Here is a 21,352-nt window from a genome sequence, read left to right on the forward strand (position 1 = left end):
TTTATAAAATTGTTAAATGTACATTTTTCTGTCATAGAATTTCGAGTACATTTATTGAAATATTACGGCAATTTATATACCAAATATCAATGTATGTAATATTATTATTGTTGTTTAATACTCTATATGTATTGATTAATTAGATCTTTATGTAAAAAAACTACAAACCAACAATCTGTGTCTTTGAAAAAAAAAAAAAAAAACATCTTGGTATCTTTTTTTTTTCTCCATGACTGGTGCTATCTGAGTATTATTGTGTACTTAGATAGTGATAAAGTGTATGTGTATTAAATATATATTTTCTATGGTCTAATGGGGCAAGAACAGGAGTTACTACAGCACAAAGGTTTCAGATTATTACCATAATAAAATACATTTCATAAGAAATTATTATTTTTTAAAATTGTTATTATTTATTTATTTATTTACAGATACTATGTCTACCCACCTTCAATAAACTAGTTTTAAGTTTCTAATTGTTTAGAACTTGCAAATCTGAGAGCATTTTACCATCATATATCGTTGTATTTTACATACCCAAACATACTCTAATGTGAAGAAAATAATACATTTCTTTTTAATTGAAATTAATGTTTGTAACCAGATTATCAGAAAATTTCATTTATTAAGTGCCAGGTGGTTTTCTTCTCAAGTAGAATTTACACAAAACAAAAAATATAAATATGGGTTACATACAATTTGTATAAAAAAAATGAAAACTTTTGTGTTGGCACATTAAGCATATTCAATACATTTTACAGAATTACATACATATTGTATTGACAGTAAAAAAGCTTACTTGATATGTGTAGATATTTATTATTATATTAAAAAGCAAAATATTTATGTCATGTCAGTTAAAGCTAAATAAAGTATATGTATATACAGGGTATTTCAAATGCAACTTCACAAACATAAGATTAAAGTAAGTAGTACACTAGTGATTACAATAAAACATTACTAGAGAGTATAGAGTACTTGTGTTAAAGAAAAACGAGAATATAACACCCACTGCCAGTCTAGAAGAGTTATATTTCAGAAAAATTAGAAAAAAAACAAGGAAAAATGCTGTTTGCCCTCTATTCCGACCTCTTTTTCCTCTCAATAGTGAAATGTTTCCACAGAATAATATATTTTACTTTAGTCAAGTATAGAAGTTACATTCTTGTTTTCTACAAACAACAAAACTTCATACTATAAACACCCCATATAAAAATGTGAAAACAATTCATTAAGGGCTTTAAACTATTTAAGTCCAGATAAATACTTACTAACTTATTTTAAAATTGTAACAAAATAAACTTAAAAAAAAAACCAAAACATAAAACAGATTTAGAAAAATAAATTCATTTTAGAAAAGGTTAAACTTTTTCGTGAAACATAAATCTATATAATTTTCATTTTACGAAACTTTGTTCTTACACAGAAAGGAATTCATTTTCAAAGAACCCTTTAAACATTTAAGTATTCAAAATTAGCCATAAAGAAAACAATACTTGCAGAGAAATTTGAACATAACAGAAAACAAAAAACATTAAGTTTCATTAGTAAGTCGTATATTAATCAACTATATGCTGGTGATGAAGACACTGCAGGAAGTAAAGATGATCTTTCATTGACTTCAACTTCACTATTAATGCTACCCTCGTAAGATGGAGAGTCAGCATCCACCAGGCTTGGGTATGTCTCACTGATAGGTCGTCGCAGCCAAGGAATGAAAGGAATTTCCATTAGTTCATTGTAAAATGCAGTGCCAATCATCAAGAAGAAAAACCCATCCACTGAAAGAAGAGTCAGGACTTTACCAACAGAGAAAAGGTAACCATTGAACAACTTAATCAGAAACTTATTCAGAACCCATCTTTAATCCTGTTCTTTAGTTCTCTAAAAGTTTATCAAACTTCTCTTTTTTAAGCATTGTACTTTTGAAAAGTACATGGAAAAAAGTAGGTAGTTATACCTAGTGATGTTAATGGATAATTATTAAATAGATAAATACCTAAAATCCCTCAAAATATTAACTCAGAGATTTTAGGTTGCATTATCCAATTCTAAAAGTAAAAGATGAGCTGAGAAAAGTGAAAGATTTGACAATAAAATCAAAAACATGACTTTCACTTAGTTTTTTATATCTATAAAATAGGGTAAATGTGTTTAAACCAAAACACAGAAATAAGTGTGGATAGAAGTATGAATATTCACTCAAGGAAGTCACTTACTGGGTGCTATGACACTTTGTATTGACAGCAGCTAGAAATGCAACAAGTTTGTTTCATGATGGCAAAAGAATGTTCAATTAAATAAACCTTCAAACTGTAATGGTATATCTTTCTAATGCTATTGACTATTTTTTTTGTGATTGTGTGAAATTTACCATGTGTTTTAGAATCATTTTCACTATACAAAGGTAATGAAACAACTAACTGGAAGAAATATACAATAACCTACATAAATTACTGGTGAAGTTCTCTATATGCCTGAATATATTAAAAACTAGCTGGAGTACCCGTTGCCTGAATGGAAGTTTTGTAAATTCATTATCACTGAAAGGTTATCTTAAGACATGAAAAGTTGCTACCCTTATATGTAATTGTAAAAAATGCAAAAATTGCCATAAAAACCGCAAAATAAAAATGTGAAACCACAACTTTGCATGTATATCCACATGAACCCAACAAACCTTCATGCCAAATTCGCTGAAGATCCATCAACAGGAGGCAAAGTAGTGGTAAAAAATGCCCATAAAAACCATAAAACTGAACACTTGTATGTGTCTCCACATGGACCCAACAAACCTTCATGCCCAATTTGGTGAATAACCATCTACATGGGGCAAAGTTGTGGTAAAAAATGTAAAAATGCCCATAACAACCATAAAACTGAACATTTGTATGCATTTCCCCAAGGACCAAACAAACCTTCTTCCCAAAGTTGGTGAAGATCCATCAACAGGGCGACAAAGTAGTGGTAAAAAACATGAAAACGCTAAACTGAAAATTTTTATGTATCTCTCCATGCATCCTATGAACCTCTATACTAAATTTAGTAAAGATCCATCTATGGGAGGCAAAGTAGCGGTAAAAAATGCAAAAACACCCATTAAAACCGCAAAACTGAAAATCTGCATGCACCCAATGAACATCCATATCAAATTTGGTGAAGATCCATCTACAGGAGGCAAAGTAGTGGTAAAAATGCCCATAAAAACAAAAAAAACTGAAAATTGTTTAAGTACCCCTGCATGGACCTAATGAGCTTCCATACCAATTTTGGTGAAGATCCATCCATATCCTGTGAAGTAGTTAAGTGGACATACAACAGACAGTACTATTAAATTTATATAGATAACAAAAATGCACTATAGAAACAGAACAATAACTTTTTATTACTTTTTAAATTTTCACATATAAATTCCCTAGAACAAAACATTTGCTATTACTAGTTAAATAAATTAAAGGTAACTGAATGAATGGATAAAAGAAATCACAAACCTTGAATAATTCCATATTGTTTGTCAAATGGCTCTCCAAAACTCTAAAAATAATATAATTATCATTAAATTGTGATTAAAAGTTTAATTTCATGTAAATATTTCTTCAATTATTAAAACTCAGATTTTAAGTTTAGCTGTATAGGTCTATGGGATAACATTTCAAAATCATAGACAAGTGTTATTTATACATTATGGGTCAAAGATGCCATAAAAAATAATGCCTGAAAACATAATAACACGAAGACATCACCCCATTAATTATTTCCACAAAATGTACAAGAAATTTATTAAAAAAAATGGGAAGAAACTGAAATATTCTTCATTAACTTATTTTAATGTTATGTTTAAACTTATTTTATAATATGTCTGCTTTGATATTAAAATTGTAATATAATAAATGAAAAGAACTCTAATAACTTGGAATGTCTCAAAAGTAAATTGCGACCGTAAATTCGTAAACACTGTCTAAAACATTTTGAAAAGATACCAAATAATGACAATGTGTGCTTTTTATTGTTGTACTAAATGTTTTAAAATTTCATTCATCATTCACATTTATATTTGAATCTATTTATTGTTGCAGAAACCAAACATCTTAAAAAATATACGATGCCCAATCTATCATTTGATTCATCATTTGTCACCGCGTTATAACAGTTTCAATACATATATATAGGTTCACTTTGTTGAGCAATAGAAAATAAAAACATAAATGAGGGAAATATCCTACTTTGTCAATAAAGTAGTAGACGATCAAACCACAAGCCCACACAAGGATAGTTCTACAAGCATCAATCAAGGTACGGTGAACAGCTGCAATTGTAGAAAAACATAAATTAGTCATTCATAAATACACATAATCTATAAATTACCAAAAAGACATTTCTTTATGTTTGTACAGATTTTTAATCAATTACAACTATTGTGAGTTGTTGCACTTCATAACAAAAAAGTTCCGGGTCCTGTGTTGTCCCTGGAACTACTTTCTCTATCATTGATTGTCTGATGATCATGATAATGAAATATTGCCCAATACTTCTACTGTTACAAACTTTCACAAAAAATAATCAATCTTAAACCACATTTTTGACAGACTCTTCACTGTACACTGATATTGACTCCCAAGATAATGTTTAAAAAAACCAAAGTATAAAACCACTGGACAAGGGCGTAGGTATGTCTTAGAAGAGAACTGACATAATTTCAGTTTCTTCTGTCATTTTATTCACGATGAGCAGCTGATGATTTTGAAATGTGGCTGAAAGCTTGTGAACATGTACGTGTCTCGTGAGCCTTCATCAATTCCAGATTTTTATTCACAATATTGTTAATAGTAACAGGAGATATACCTAACTTTATTGTAAGAGCTTTTTGAATCAGAAGATTTTCTTTCATAACCAGAGCTTTCACTTTGAGAATAAGGGCATTGCCCTGAGTTGGCAAAAGAATATAGTTTTGGACTCTGAAACTCCTAAATAGTCTGTTCTGAGAATTCATTCATTAGATAACATTTAAAGCCCATTTCTTCAAATTATTGTATCATTTGGCTCTACATTGTTTAACAATCTTGCTATATGAATATCCTTCCTTAATAAGGGCTGCGGCATATCTTCCAGCTATAAGGTTATCTGTGGTGGCATTGCACTATCGGATGGTCAGGAATTTGCTGGAATCCAAATATTAGGGTAATAAACATTAAGACTGTGGTACCGTGGATCACATCTTTGGCAAATTGTCATTGCATTAGCATATGTAAGTCATCTTATTATACAGCATGCTATTTTTTCTCTGTATGCTTACAATTTACTTCAAAAAGTTTGGTCCAATAATCACCAAAATTGGTCAGGATAGTAAACTCAACCCATGAAGTATTCTAATGTGATTAGATTTTTGAATTACCTCCTGGGAATAGTCAAATGCACCCCCCCCCCCAAGACTTAATGTCAATAAGAGCATTCATCACAGTCCAACAGCAGCTAATTATACGAGTTAATCTTATTATGATGCACATTTGGGGTAAGATTTTTGAGTAAATATTCATAAGTTCATATTTTGTTTATGTCTCATTTAGACCATGCCCACCTTGTATGTCCATTATACTACTGAATTACCATTTATAGTCCTTATAAAGAATGGTTATCTTTCTTCATAAACAGTATTTGTGGTGTGAGTCACCAATAACACTATCTTTCATAATTAGGACTTCAACTTCAAAGCTAAGTTAAAAATAAAAGTAAAGAATTCATTACTCTGTTGATTTTAGAACTTTGTTTATTTGTAGTTAAGCACAAAGCTACACAAAGGGCTGCCTATGCTCTGCCCACTACAGGTATCTTTACAACTTTGTTTCAACCAAAGTAACTAATTTATATATTAATACATGAAACTACAATTCTTGGATTTTGACTAAGTGGTAACTTCAAGTAATATTATAATCTAGATTTCTGGAATGGCACTGGTGGATTGTACCAACCCATTTCTGTGATGTTATACATAAAAATGTTTACTATAATTCTGAATATATTAAGTGTACCTTCATTAGAAGTATGTTGTACACAAAAATTCGGAAAGTTTAATAAAATATCTTTTTCAAAAATTTGCCCGTGAATTTATATTATCTGCTATTTTCTCTACTCTTAACACTAACTGTGGCAAAACCAGTAATGTATGTAAAACGAAAAGTTGAAAATAAATATATATTGCCTTTTTTCTCTCTAGAATGGCTGTGCATTGTAAGAGCTAATTACACACAGTTTATTCTTATAGCCAAAGCTAATACTTTTCAAATTTGGGCTCATTTAATTTTATTATTTTACAGTTTTCTGTAAACAAAGGATCAAGTTATCAGCATGCGTATCAAATTACACAATTATGCCTTGCTTCATATGTTATCAGAAATAATTTGTTTATTTAATTATTTTATTCATGTTTTCTTATTTAAGCTAATAACTTTATAATTTTTCATTTCAGTTATTTTTACAATAATAAATGAAAAATACACATAATAAACAAGAAATTTAGTCCTTATGTCTGGAAATTGTTTTAAGTTTCGTACTTTTAAAAATGAAGCCCCTGAAGCACATTAAGCCTACATTTTTGTAATGATAGTGTTGTCTCACAATTTAAAAAAAGATAAATATGCAACATACAATACAAAATACTGCCTCATAAATAAAATATGCTCTAAAGCTACAAAAATTTAAATGGGTTTCTAACAAAGCTATAAATGGGTTAAAATAATTCCAACAGCTGGTAGAGCCAAGCTCCAACAATGGCAAACAATTAAATTGTGGCTAAATTTTCAAAACCTGTTATTTTGACTGATCTAGCCTAGTATAAATTACATTTACTCTCTGGCCTCTGTTAATTAAAATATACAAAAAACAAGTCTGAGATTCAATAGCAACACAAATTCACTTAGATACAATAAACAAAATTGTGCAAGTAATGTTATGAAGCAGTACATAAAATAATGAATCAAAATATACTAGACATTCACCTATAACACAAAGTCATACTGTTATTATACACAGGAGACCGGTAATAATTTCAAATTTTGCTTTTGTACAATACTGTTGGGTAAGTTGTTACATTAATAATTCTTGTCTATTGAAAAAATTCAGTAAGTTAAATATTTCAAGTATATAGCATTTGCATGAATTTTGTATACTTAACCCTTTGTAAACTACCTGGAATGTATCTGTACTCCACTCCACTTCAAATCTATGTTATTCAGCACAGGTTAAGATATACAGTATCTTTCACATTAACATGAAATCAGATTTTCTGACCCCTTGGGTTTTGATTCCAGTTTATACTTTTTTATAGTACATAGGGTGAAAAAGGATCCTGTTTTTTACATGTGTGATTTACATTTTCTTTGAAATGTGCAGGAACTTGTACAATTATTTCTAAAATCTATGAAAATTTCTGTAACATTGTAATGCTTCATCCTGAGAATGTTCTGGAAATTTCAAGACCTTTCTTGAAGCATTTTTAAAGAATATATAAGCCAAAAGAGCATTCTCAGTTGTCAAGGTTGAAAGTCAGGATATAAGTGCACCACATTCAGCTAATATCCAAGGGTTGGGAGAAGAAAATACAGCTGTCATTAAATGTGGAAAAAAGTTGTGAATCAGAAATTATATATGATGTTGATCAAGTTGAAGAACAGTCAGAGAGAAAAAGTGACAATTAATTTGAGCCAAAGAACTACTGCAGAGGTGGCAGCACAGAGATGGTCACACTGGTGGTGATACAGCTTCAATTCCCCAACTTCTGTAATAGTTTTGTAAAGAAAGTTGTTTCTAGAGACTGCTTGTTGCCAGTTACCTAAACATAGAGCAGTTCAATGCAATACCACTGCTTTAAGGCTGGGGTACAAATGCACCCCAGGTATTATAAGGAAGGAGGAAACTGACATGGCATACAGAGGGTTAAATTACGTCATAGAAAAAGTGGTTACACGTGTTTGATTACATAAATAATTATTATTTTTTTAAATCCTTAGTTCATGAAGAACTTAAGAAACAAACTAGTAATTTTGAAAGTAAACTAAAGACTACTTTTAAAAAAAACAAACTTTTAAACATTTACCACAATAATACCATAACAGCAGCATTTGATGCAAATCAGCAATTAAGAGGACAGAAACGGAATATTACTTGTATTTTTTACCTGTTAATGATTTGGTAACAGCAAGACCAAAATAGTTATAAAAGGCTATAGATGATAAATACAGGAGACTAAAGAGTAACAGTCTGTAGTCCTGGCCAATTTGGTAGACAGCATCAAGACTGTTTTCATAGCTTCCTCCAACTTGTGGCCCAGGAATGAAGTACATGACAGGGAGTACAGCCTACACAATAAGATTTTCTTTAGAATCATGTTCATAACTTGAAACAACAGTCTTTCTCAGTGTAAAACATCAGAACATGTTCTTTTCATAGATATTAAGGACTACATAAAAATGTCCCACAGTGGTGTTCATTGACAAAATTAAAAGCTAAAATAAAGTTACAAAGAAACTAGGGACTGTAAGTTTAACAGAATATTTTAATTTCTTACTATGATACATTCTTAATCAAACTATTTGATACATTAGGATTTTAATGTCAGCCCATTTTCTTCCCCTAATAAAATGCTATTAAATCAAGTGTTATGTTGTTTTTTTTTAATTCTCCTTATCTTCTTGGACAGTCTACATTGTGTACTTTGGAAAACAAGAAAAAACAACATTTCAAGAACTTACCACAGCCATGATGACAAACCCAAAGGTTCCTTCCATTCCAACAACCTTGAATTAACATAATTCTTTTAATTACTCCATAAGATAAGTACAAAATAAATGCATGAAATATCATAACTTTCATTATATTTAACTGTCTCATTATATTGTACAAACTTTCTATTGAAAATAGTTTATTCGTTTATACCGGTTTTTGGTACTCATATTTGACATACAGGTTGACACTGAATACTCTTAATAGTTCTAGCTTATTTCTGAAATCAGAACAGTCACCATGGAAACTATACTTGGATAAAACAAAGCCAAATCATACACAAGAAAACAGGTGCACATCACAGTCAGCAGTTTCTCAAACTTTAAGACGATTATAAGTAACATGGAACATGCATTAGAACTTTAGCTTCTTTAGCATTTTACAAACTTTTTTTAATTATTGGATGAAAAAAAGACTTCAATATGGTTGATTCAAGAATGAACAGTCATAAAAACAAAGATTAACATCGAACATTTTAATAATTGTGTTCTAAACTATTTCAATGAGTGTTACGTTTTTCTTCTTTACATACAAAACTCAAATATTCTAAATAATTTAACCATTTCTCCCCAGAAAGAATATGCATATGTCCAGTATAAGCTTATTTATGTGTCAGTTGAGTGCAGTTTAATCAGTTGATATTAAAATGACGAAATGTTTATTTCAAACAATTATATGTTCAACTAAGAAAACTCATGTATGCACAGCAAAAACTGAAAATATCAAGTCTTACCCTTTCTGGTCATATTGTGGCCACACTGTTATTTCTAGTATTTGTTTTTTTTTTACTTCAAATTAATGTAAGTCAAAAAATAAACAAACTACATTCTTGTTTCCAATCTCCCACATTCTAAAAGTATCTTGGAAAAACCTGAAGCTTCATCATATATTTTTTTTCTCTGCTTAACTATAAGTACAACCTGGGTGCATTGCACCCAGCCTGTAACCACCAAAGTAACCATGAGAGTAGTCACCTTATAATTTTTTTATAATACATGTGTATCTTCACAGATTATTAGTACACATTACAAGGTTTTCATATATAAAATATCAGATTTTTTAATCAAAGATCTGCTCTTGAGCTTTTTCTTTCTTTCAGAATGTTGGCTATCTAACATGGAAAGTAATTTTGATATTTAGATTAAAAATACTTTTCTTCATCTGAAAATTGTCAAATTTCATCTGCATAATCTCCATAACCTCTGAAATAACCAAACATTTTTTTAGAAAACTTTATACTTTATTGGTTATTTTCTCTATACAGGGTTGGTCAATTTGACTGACCTCGTAATCACCATAAAAAATAAGAAAATAAATCTAAATTACTCCCTTTTCATTGTAGAATAACTGCAAATTGTAACAGGAAACAGGTAACAGAAATAGCTTAAATCTTGTAACAGTATACATCTATTTATATTTTATGAATTTGTTTTATTGACCTTTAAACCGTCTCTGAATGATAATACCAACATACAAGTTGTGTGTCACAAGGCACACATGCAGCTTACGTTACTGTATTGAATACTTTAAATCAGGTCTTTACAATGTAGAAATGTCTTAATCTTAGTACTAGCACACCAGTACTTTGTAAAATACAATCACATTTCAGTTACCATACATTACACGTGTATATACATTATTACTATTTAAGAATAAAGTCTTAAATATCAGTTATTTTTCTTAAAACATAGAGCAGTAAATAAAAAAAAAATATAGAAAACAATGATCTCTACTACTTACGATGTTACAAAGTTTCTTTGTACTTATGTGTCATATCTGCTAAGCCTAGTTGAATTTTGCATGTGGAGGACGTAAAAAAAAACAACATTTAGTAGGTTTTATACAAGTGTCGTGAAATTAAAAAAAAATTATAAATTACAATACTGATACCACAAAATTTCACTGTAATTTATCAGACTTCCTAACTAAGGTGTATTTGAGTGTAAAAAATCTCATTTCTGATCACCATATCGACACTGCTCTTCAAACTTGCAATAGAAAAAATGGCTTTACCCACAAACATTTCAGAAAGACTGGATTGGTTATAAAAGAAGTGGGTGTAGGTAAACAAGTATTTCAAGAAGAGGTAGGCAGAGCCACTGTGGTAGATTCGCTAAATATAATGATATCTTGGCAAATAAAAAAGAAAGTTCTTTATTTATATTCTAGCTTGTCAATATTGGTAACTTGAGGTTTTAATTCATAAGAAACTATAGACATTGTTTTGTGGGTTTTATAAAATGTAATGTGAACGAAAGCAGAAGACGATGTACCACATGATAAAAATCGATATTTAGCAATTTTTTAAAAATATTTACTTAATAATTACTTAATTAAGAAATTAAATACTGTATAATATTGAAACTTGAATTATAAACTAACTTGATGCCAAATTTATTAACATACATTCATAAACTGTAGTTTAATAAAAATTTGAATGTAAGTCTATAAACATGATGACAGGCCTTATCCATAGCAAAAGGGCTAACTTTATGGGCATTAAAAGATACAATTTGACGAGACTGTGGAAATTAATAATTTTTAGCTAAATATCCAACCTCCCTCTACCCCCCCCCCCCAAAAAAAAACACTCTTATATTCAATCTTCTTTCAGGCTCACACTGTAGAAAAACAACATCTGTGAACTGATATCTTACCTTAGTGTGATCTCAACACTAAAGTTGAATAAGAATTAAAGCTGAGTCAATCTTTTCCTCTCCCAAAATTTTTATTCTATCTTATCATGATATACTTTATGCAGATTGGCATAATCAATTTTAAAAAGGTTTTTTTTTTCCTACAAATTATAGACAACTAACACAACAATCCATTATATCTACCAGTGTTTAAATGTGCGGGAAGTGGTTCTAAGGACTACTAAACTTTCAATAATTTCCAACTCATAGGCTTACCTGCAAAGGATGATAACCTCTGCCTTTTAAGAAAACCTCTTCTATTATCATTTGTATTGCATTAGCCAGCTGTCCTGCTAAAATCAGAATGATTCCTACAAGAAAAGTACAGTATGAAAAAATGTTTCAACAAGTTGCTCTGATTAACAATCATAACAGATTATTCATGTCTGATTCTGATAAACTGTTTAAAGGATTAAATTAATAATAAAGGTACAGAAGCAAGATGAGTTGAAGATTGAAGGTCAGAGTCTTCAAGGCATGGTCGTTTACCAATAAGATAAGTTTTTACCATTTTATTTTTATTTGAATTAGGGGGTTCCATAATAAAAGAAGAAAGATTCAGTGCCCACTGACCCCACCCACCATGGAGTCTTACGAGGGGATGCACTGCAATGCCAAACAAGGACACTGCAGCAACACCAGGGTTTCGTGGGCACTATACCCAAACACCAGCATCAGACACAACACCTGTTGAGAATGCCAAACACTGGTACTCAGTTGACCCTAGCCCTACAGGACCAGCCAACTGACCCAAGCCCACCCGTCTACAGAAATTCAAGGCCAAGGTGGTGTGTTGCAGTACCCCTGACACTACTCAATCACCAGGATCCACTGAAAATGCAGAACCTTCCCTGGGAGGTCCCCTCACTACATACAGGAATACATCTCGAGGGGAGGTGGAGTAGGAGGCTCAGTAAGCATGTGATAATCCACAACACATTGAATAATGGCTGCAATGACTCCAACAGTAAATGACCCTCCAAAAGCCATAGTAGAAATAAGGCCTAAGTGCAAACAGCATCACTCATTCAGGACTAAGTATAAATCATAGTCGTTTAAGAATTCATGATGAAAAAAATTAAAGCTTTTGAAATAAAAGCCAAAGAAAAGAAAATCAATATTTTGTTAATGATGCAAATCTGAATAAATTGAACTCAGACAAGAAATTTAAACACGTTTTGTTCAATTCAGTGCTGAGGAGAAAAATGAAGTTACCAAGGGTGCAAGTGCATAAGGGGAGTTATTGTGGAGGGTAGTGTGTTGCTCTCCTATAGATGGAGGGCTTTTGTCACATGATGATGTCATCATACACCAGCACAATTCCCGTTAAATTATGTGGGAGTTGCTTCAAGGCTAGTGGCATGCAAATCTCTCTGGCAGATAAGTGAAGAAGATAAACTATGTGTGGAGGTGAGTTATCGAAATAGATTTGTGTACTCTGTTCTTGCACCATATACTGAAATAATTTAAAACACAAACAGCTACATTAGTTCACTAATGTAGTCCAATAATAGCTTTTACTAGGTAATGCATATATACATAATGTTTTCTGTACCTGTAGAATTAGTTGCATCATATTCTACTTTAGAGTTTCTTTAAATTGTTATAAAGTAACATACAACTAACACAACATACTAAGTAATGTATATCATACAATAATAAAAACATACTGAACAAAACAACCCCAGTAATGTACACCATATAACAAGGAAAACATATGCTAAGCAATTACAGGAACATATATCATAGGGCAGTGAAAGCATATACTTAACAACCACACTACATATGTCATACAACAATTAAAACATATACTGAGCTAGCATAATAAAATACATTGTACATTATGGAAACATATACTACCGTACAACCATGGAAAAGTGGAAAGACATATTGTACAACCATGGTAAAAAGTACATTTTCTCTATGCTCTTTTCAGGATGTGAACAATAGTCAAATCATTAACAAGTTATTAATAGAAACCTTAACAAAAAAAAGGTATCTCTAAACATTGGTATAGTATTTGCTCTGTACAAGTAGGGAAATACTTTGTTTTTGTGTGCTAGCAAACTGTTCGATTGTTTGCTTTTGTATGTAAAAGGATCAATTCACATTTTATTTTTGTGTCCTTAAAGACTATTATTAAATTTTTTTTTGGTAGTAACGGACTGTTTATTTCCGTTTTGTTTTTTGCTGTATCAGTAGATTGTGTCAAGATCATCATATCTCACTCCTGCTACTAAGAAATCCTAAAATGTTTATGCTATTAAATATTAATTTCCACCAGATGCTTCCAAAACAAATGAAAAGTTCCATTCAGATGTGTAAACTTAAGAAAAAAAAATTAACGAATTTTGTAATTATTGCATTTAGACAAAACAACCACTTCTATATAAGATAACAGTTCAACTTTACATAAGCATCGCTGATGAAAACAAGAGTAGTTGGGAACAACTTTAAAAAAACAAAAAACATTTGAACTCGCAATACTTTTTCTAAATTGTTTGTTTCTATATGACAAAGCTACTAATGCTATCTGTTGCCACCCCCAATTTTAATTACCAATCAGAGTGAAAGAAACTGGTCAGCAGCACCCACTGTCAACTCTTAGGATAATCTTTACTAATTAATAGTAGGATTGTTCATCACACTATAATGCCCCAAGGTTGAAAGGACAAGCATACTTGACATTGGATTTCGATCCTGAGAATTGCAAATTTTGAATTTAATGCCTTAACCATTGAGCCATGGGCCCTCATTATAAAATGGCTACAAGTGTCAATCTTTAAACCTCAGACAACCTTACAAGAAATATTTAATCTATACTACTCATGGAAGGTGGCTTTTAAAATGATCAAAATACCAAGCACAACCCTTGAGTCACTACTATGATGTTCCTCTAAAACATCTGACAATCCAACCAGCACCAATCCTACTGTGGTGACTATAATCCCAGTCCACTGAAGCCCATGCAGTTTCCTCTTCAGGAAGATTTTCTGCAGAGAAATATGAATCAGCTGGTCAATACAAGTATGAATTTCTCCAAAAACTTTATGTACAATGGATATTCAAATGAAGAACTGTTCTTAGTTAACACTGTCATTATACAGAGAATTGTTTTTCAATACCATGGCACAATTTGTCAACTTTAACTTAAAAAAACAACAAAATTTTACAAAAAATAAAATGTAATGAAAAACAGAAAATCCTAAACCATTTTCCTCAATGTTTTTAGAAAATGGATCTTACTTCTGAAAAAGCTTAGAAAAGTTCTTAGCTTTTCTTATTTTTCCATGATGCAATTTGTATGTACAAACCAATGTAACTGTTTTCTATTAATCTAATAGAATCAAAATGTTTATCAACACAAAAGAAAAAATATTAAGCCCATAAAAAAAATGTTTTCAAATCTGTAACAACATAAAAAACTTAGTGAGATTGCATAAACATACTGAAAAACCTCAGAGTAATGTAAACAAAATTATCCTACATATTCTTTTGTCAAAAGTACTTACAATACACACAGAGAGAGCTACGACTAATAAAAATAAGAAATAAAATATACACAGATATTTTTCATCAAAATATAAATCTTCATAGAATAGTAAGAATATTTCTTATCATGGTAAATGGTTACAACATGAAACAATCTTTCAGCACTCTGTACCAACACGACACAACGTGTAACCCAACAAGCTAGAAGTGTGAACTTGGCCGACAGGAACATTTAACAGATTGCACTTAGCTTGCTTTCTTATAAACAAAACAATTCATCAACACCTACAAGTGTTATTAAATACTAATGCTTTATAATGTCCACATTTATTGTTTTACACTTTTAATCTGCAATGTAAGTAAGCGAGAGTGTTATAAGTCCAAACATTTCTAGTAACTTTCTGTGACATATTCTCACCTGGAACACTAACATGGAAAACGGGTTTCCTAGAAGCTTCATTTATATTAATAATGTACACCTTTAAATGTAGACATCGAAAGTTCCAATATGTATATGTTTGTTTATGTTTGCATAGTCTCAGGTTATTCAGCAAGATACTTACAGAAGAAATCCCAGTGAAGATTATAATGGATCCTCTTAGCATCTGCCACACAGAAGCATCAACATATAACAAACCGATTCCTAGTAAAAAACAACAATAAAAACACAGAAAAATGAAGTTTATATTTTTGTCATTCAACATATAGAGCAGATTGAAATTATCGTTTTTTTGATAAGTAACTAGACCTGATACTCTGCATTATTTAAGAGCTTATAATTAACTGTGGATTTTTTTAATGATTATAAATACAATTACCCAAACCCTAAAAAAAACAACTAGGGAATCTGAATGCATAAAGTTTATTCCAAGTTGTCCACCTGCATAGTTTTGACTATATTTTTGTAGAACTATAATGGTTAAAAATGAAGTGGGCAAATTAACTTTTTGTTTTGATGTTTGGAGTTGAGACTAGACAGTGGCATGGTAGTCACTAATTAAACTCAAAGTGAGTAAACTGTGCTTACCATCGACTACACAACTTTATTTTTCTTTCAGATTTACTTGTGTTTTTTTAAATGGGTTCTGTGCATGTATTTCCTGCAGTATATTTTGTTTATATGCTAACTTAGAAAAGAAAAACAATGATGAGATGATATCACAAGGTAAAACAAATTTTTTCATAATTTATCACTAATTAAATTTCAAACTGTAAGAAATGATACTTTTACACTTTTCAACTGAATACAATCCGAAGCAATGACGTATTACACAATGCAACTGACAACAATAAATTATGAGTTTTATAATTCCCATACATTTAAGAGCATTCTTTCTTATGTGTTACAAAAATTAATATCACTTTCAGTTTATTAGTAACAACAACTTGACCCTGTGCAGGCCTTACCTGCTAAAGAAGTTCCAATTAAATCACAAACTGTTGGAAGTACAAAAATCCACTGAAATACCCTGAAATAACAAAAGTTTTTAAATTTATTTCTCAAAGAGCAATTTTAACGTACTATACACCAAGTTCTATAACTTTTGAAGGGTAATACTTAATAAACTTATCTAAATAATTCTTCCTCTAAGTCAATTGAACCTTTTAAATTCATTTAAAAACATATACTAATTTTCTTAAAAGATTCAATAAGTTGAAACTACAAGGTTCTCAAAGAGAAACTTACAAACAAATGCAGATGAAAGCACAGTTGTTTACTTTGACTGGATTATCAAAATTCCATGAAATTTTCTTCCCAGATGTAAATAAAATTATCATATTTTAATATCAATGTTCTCAATGACTGACTAAATATGCTTAATTTAAGCAAATGCTTTATACACAACAAGGATTGAAATTATTAGCTATTTTATACAGAGATATAATTTTACTTAAATTTCTGAAAATATTTGATGTCACTTTTAACAGAAATATACGAGAAACTGCAATGCCCTTGCTACAGAGATGATTGCTTATTGCACATTGTTCTAAATTCATCTGTTTTAAAGCATAAAATTACATGTATCACAAGGCTAGAGCTGGGTGGTTAACTTGATTAATCAATATAAATGGTTACTAATGATCATAGGTTATGTCAATTAGTGTCATACAAAGTAATCAATTAATTGAAATTATTGTTCACTACTATTTTAATTACTCCAACTATCCAAGTAATCAAAATAATGGCATTATTATTTTCAATTAATTCAAGTTTATTCAGCTCAGTTGGTTAGTGTCATAACTCATAAATAGGGTTTCTGATTATCACTAGTTTTGATTATTCCAATTATTCAAGTAATCAAAATACTGGCATTACTATTTTCAAGTAATTCAAGTTTATTCAGCTTAACCAATTAGCTTTACAACACCTAAAAAATAAACAACTAATCAAAAACAGGGTTTCCTTTTACTACTATTCTTAATTATTCCATCTATCAAAATAATGCCATAATGAGTTTCCATTATTGTTTTCAATTCATTAAAGCTTGTTGAGCTTAACTGATTAGTATCATAACTTATGAAATCAAAATTAGGATTTCCTGTATACCATTTTTGACTGTTACAATTATCTAAGTGTTCGTTTTTGAATAATAGTAAAGCTTCTAAGGCTATCTGCTGCTGTCAATAACTTTTAACTGCTGATTTACAGGGAAGGCAACTGGCTTCTTTGGTTAGAGAAGCATCTTAATGTGTAAGTGTTGATACATCTTACATACCCATGCTTTCATGTGTTATGATGATGGAGTGTTCTCTTGTTCATTTCAAAATTTTTTCAAAACACCCAAGAGTACACTGAAATGACATTTCCTCATGAGTGATGATATTCATGGTCCTACCAAATTCATAATTACTTTGGGGAAAAAGTGTGGTTTATTTTGCAATACCCCTTAATTAAAATGTGTTGCCTACAGAAAGTTTGGGTTAATTTATCTTGTAGATAACATTAATGCTTTAAAAACATATAATTGTATATACAATTCAAAACGTTTTCTTTCACTACAATTTAAAACAATGTCCACATATTACGAAACAGAAAAATAAGCACCTTACAACGTTTGTATTATGAACTTAGCTTAGTAAATTTGAAAATTAGTATCTTTAATTTCAGTTTTTGTAATTTGTATCAAAAACTCATAATTGACATATACAAGTTCATGAATAATAATTCTATAAAGAACTATTAAACACCATTACAGAGTGAATTGGGTATGGTTACATAAATGAAACAGTTACTGCTTCCATAATGCATTTTAATTGAAAGTCTATTTGGGCAACTGTCTATTAGAAACAAGAAATTCAGCCTACAACTCATAGGCTTATGTGAAGTAAATGTGCTACAAGAACGAATAGAACAATATATATATTTGCTAAAGAAAATGAAATGAACTTAATTCTTGCTTCAATAGAATGCACGAAAAACATTCTCTGTTTTGATAATGGTATATGGTACAGTATAACATTTCATAATAATAAATAAGATCCTATTTACTTACCTTAATTTTTCCTGGTAATGTTACCATAAACACAGAATTAAATTTTTGGCCTAATATACAATGACAACTAAACATACGACAATGATAAAGATTTGTGGAATTGGCATTTTGCCAATTCAAAGTACTGAATTGTTAACTCACTTATTATAATATTACTGTACTGTTTATACTAATTTTATACTCATGATAATCTTACTCTTCTCATCTTCTAACAAGTGAAGCAGCATGTGATTTTAAGTTTATAGTTCTTCTGTACAGTGAAGATGCACCACAATTATCCACAAGCTTGATAGCCTAAATGTAGTTATACATATTCCATTCACTACTATATGATAGATCTCCTCCATATGGTTGTGCTCATAGAAAATCATAAAATATCCTAAGAACTAAGTGTATGTAATATATTTTAACCTGGACCTAAAAGTAATTTCTCCAATCACTGTTATGTTTAGTGTTTTTCTGATTTATAATAAATGCCCCAAAGTACATCATCATTTAAACAACGTACTGATATTTTGAGGGTAAAGACATAAAAAAAACAAAACACTTTTATGTTAAATTACCAAACTTTATCAAACTAAACAAAAACTGTACTAGTAAAAGATTTTTAAAAACACTACGAGTTTTGGCTATAGGCCCACATCATGTGTCAGTTAACTGAATAGATCTTTAATTGTTGGGAAAAAAATTATTTTGAAAAAAACATTCAAGAATGCAAAATTTAACCAACAATACTGATGTTCATAGAAAAAATAAGTATCAAAGCACAATACAATGGGATATATTTAAAAAAAAAAAAGGTTCAGGCATATAAAAAAAAATTAATAATTACACAGGCCTGCAAATTTAAACTTCATAAAAGTTACTTTGGTTTTAATAATGAATTTTCCACAACTCAGCTATGCAGATTGCAAAAAATAATATTCATTTTTTCTATTATGTAAGGGTTTTTACAAATTGGGAAGAAAAAAATTCTTATTTAGATCAAATTATTATTTGCATTTATCACAATGAACATTTTTTATTATTATGTTTCTCAACAACAATACAAACTGAAGAAAAGGGAAGAATACTGATGTCAAATGAATATGCATCCTCATTCTTCCTGATTTTTTTGTGAAATGTACTTCTTTTAGTCTCAAACTATGTGTTGTGGTCTTTCTTTTACGCAATGCGATATGACATTTTGCGAAAAATATGTACGTGATGAAGAAAAATGGATATCATTTTCGGATTCAGCATACAGGAATTACCATAGAACATGTAAAAATGTCAATAAATTCATTGCAGGCCTGTGTTATCAAACCTTTCTGGAATTAACTTTTTATTTTCATAGTTGAGAGTGTTTAAAATAATTACTTGATCTAGTGCACTCTGGTATTCAAAAAACAAATATAAACTGTCTAACAGACATGAATTACATCCTGTTGAAGTTGTGGATATAAAAGATAATGACAAGGAGATTGAATTTATTTGGACTTATTTTAATGGATAAAGGGAAAGAAGGCTTTTAGTTGGAACTTGTTACAGATCACCAGAAGGAACTAATGAAAAAACAGAAAATTTACTGTGAGATTAAGATTTCAGCTGCTAATGAGCATACAATTACTAGCAGAAACACTGCCCTACAGACAGCTGTTTGGAAAGAGTTTTGAAGGATATGTAAGTCACTTGCTATTGTTTTTTTCTAAGTCCTTGAATAGTGGGCTGGTGCCAGAAGATTGGAAATTTTAGTTGCCTAATGTTACTCCTCTTTTAAAGGGAAATGATAAAAATTGTCCCAGTAATTATAGGCCTATTAGTCTTACATCAGTTGTGGGAAAAGTTTTTGAAAGTCTGCTAAAAGATACTTTACAAAGTTATTTAACAAAGTTTAGAGTTTTGTTGGATAGTCAGCATGGTTTCACTAGAGGAAAATCTTGCTTTAATAATCTTTTGTCATTTTCTGAAGAGGTTACTGCTTATGTAGATGAAGGTAAGTGTGTGGATTTGATGTATCTGGATTTTCAGAAAGCATTTAACAAGGTGTCACATGATAGGATTGTTAAAACAATTATCTCTATAGGTTTGGGGGACAGGTTGGCTCATCAGATACAAAAGAGACTGGATGGAAGAAAGTAGAGGGTTATTATCAATGGAGTTCAGTCAAATTGGGTTAATGTCACAAGTAAGGTACCTCAGGGCTCAGTGTTTGGATCTTTACACTTTCTGATTTACACAAATGACACAGATGAAGGAATGGACAATAAATTACTTAAATTTGCTCATAATATTATGATTTTGGGTGTTTCTGGCAGTGAGGAAAATACTGTTGGTTTCCAAAAGGATTTAGATTATTTGGTGAGTAGAGTGAATAAAGGGAAGAGCCTTCTTATAATAAATGCAAGACAATGCAATTGGGTTATCATAATTTCAGTTGAGTTATAATTAATGTTGATGGAATAACCTTAACAGTATTGTGGAAGAATTGGATCTTGGTATTCTGGTTGATCATTATCTCATTCTCTTAACCCATGGAAACGGTTTGTTGGTAGTGGGAGGAAAATAAGATTTTAAGTTGTATTTACAGAAATACAAGTTTAAAGATTCACCTAGACCATCCCATTCACTATAGTAAATTAAACCTAGAAAAAAAAACACTTTAAATCCAGTCCTCTTTTTTCAAATATTTATCAAGCCTTCCCTTAAACTCTCTTGAATTTGCTGCATCCAACACATCTATAGGCAAAATACTCTGTTAGAAAAATAAAACTGTCCTAATTAAGGGAACTCCTATCCTACCAAAAATTATATTTGCCCCCTAGTCCTACCTTTATCACCATTTAGAAGGAAAAAAGATAAGACATCAACACTATCAATGCCCTTAATCCTAAACACCTCAATCAGATCCCCTCT

General features: G+C 30.5%; 1 protein-coding gene across 1 annotated transcript in view; it reads right to left on the reverse strand.

Moving 5' to 3' along the window:
- Window positions 1-1,348: 1,348 nt before the first annotated feature.
- The window catches only part of LOC106460578 (solute carrier family 35 member F6-like), a 30,573-nt gene continuing 10,569 nt past the window's right edge, over window positions 1,349-21,352 (reverse strand). Inside the window, exons 6-14 of the mRNA XM_013920298.2 lie at window positions 16,371-16,432; window positions 15,527-15,606; window positions 14,332-14,464; window positions 11,688-11,782; window positions 8,745-8,789; window positions 8,171-8,351; window positions 4,224-4,306; window positions 3,492-3,534; window positions 1,349-1,781 (exon numbers count right to left, since the gene is read on the reverse strand). Of these exons, the coding sequence (XP_013775752.2) occupies window positions 1,564-1,781; window positions 3,492-3,534; window positions 4,224-4,306; window positions 8,171-8,351; window positions 8,745-8,789; window positions 11,688-11,782; window positions 14,332-14,464; window positions 15,527-15,606; window positions 16,371-16,432 (940 nt within the window). The 3' untranslated portion in view covers window positions 1,349-1,563. The remainder of the gene's footprint in view (window positions 1,782-3,491; window positions 3,535-4,223; window positions 4,307-8,170; window positions 8,352-8,744; window positions 8,790-11,687; window positions 11,783-14,331; window positions 14,465-15,526; window positions 15,607-16,370; window positions 16,433-21,352) is intronic.

Source organism: Limulus polyphemus, unplaced genomic scaffold, assembly GCF_000517525.1.
Source record: "Limulus polyphemus unplaced genomic scaffold, Limulus_polyphemus-2.1.2 Scaffold799, whole genome shotgun sequence".
Lineage (NCBI taxonomy): Eukaryota > Metazoa > Arthropoda > Merostomata > Xiphosura > Limulidae > Limulus > Limulus polyphemus.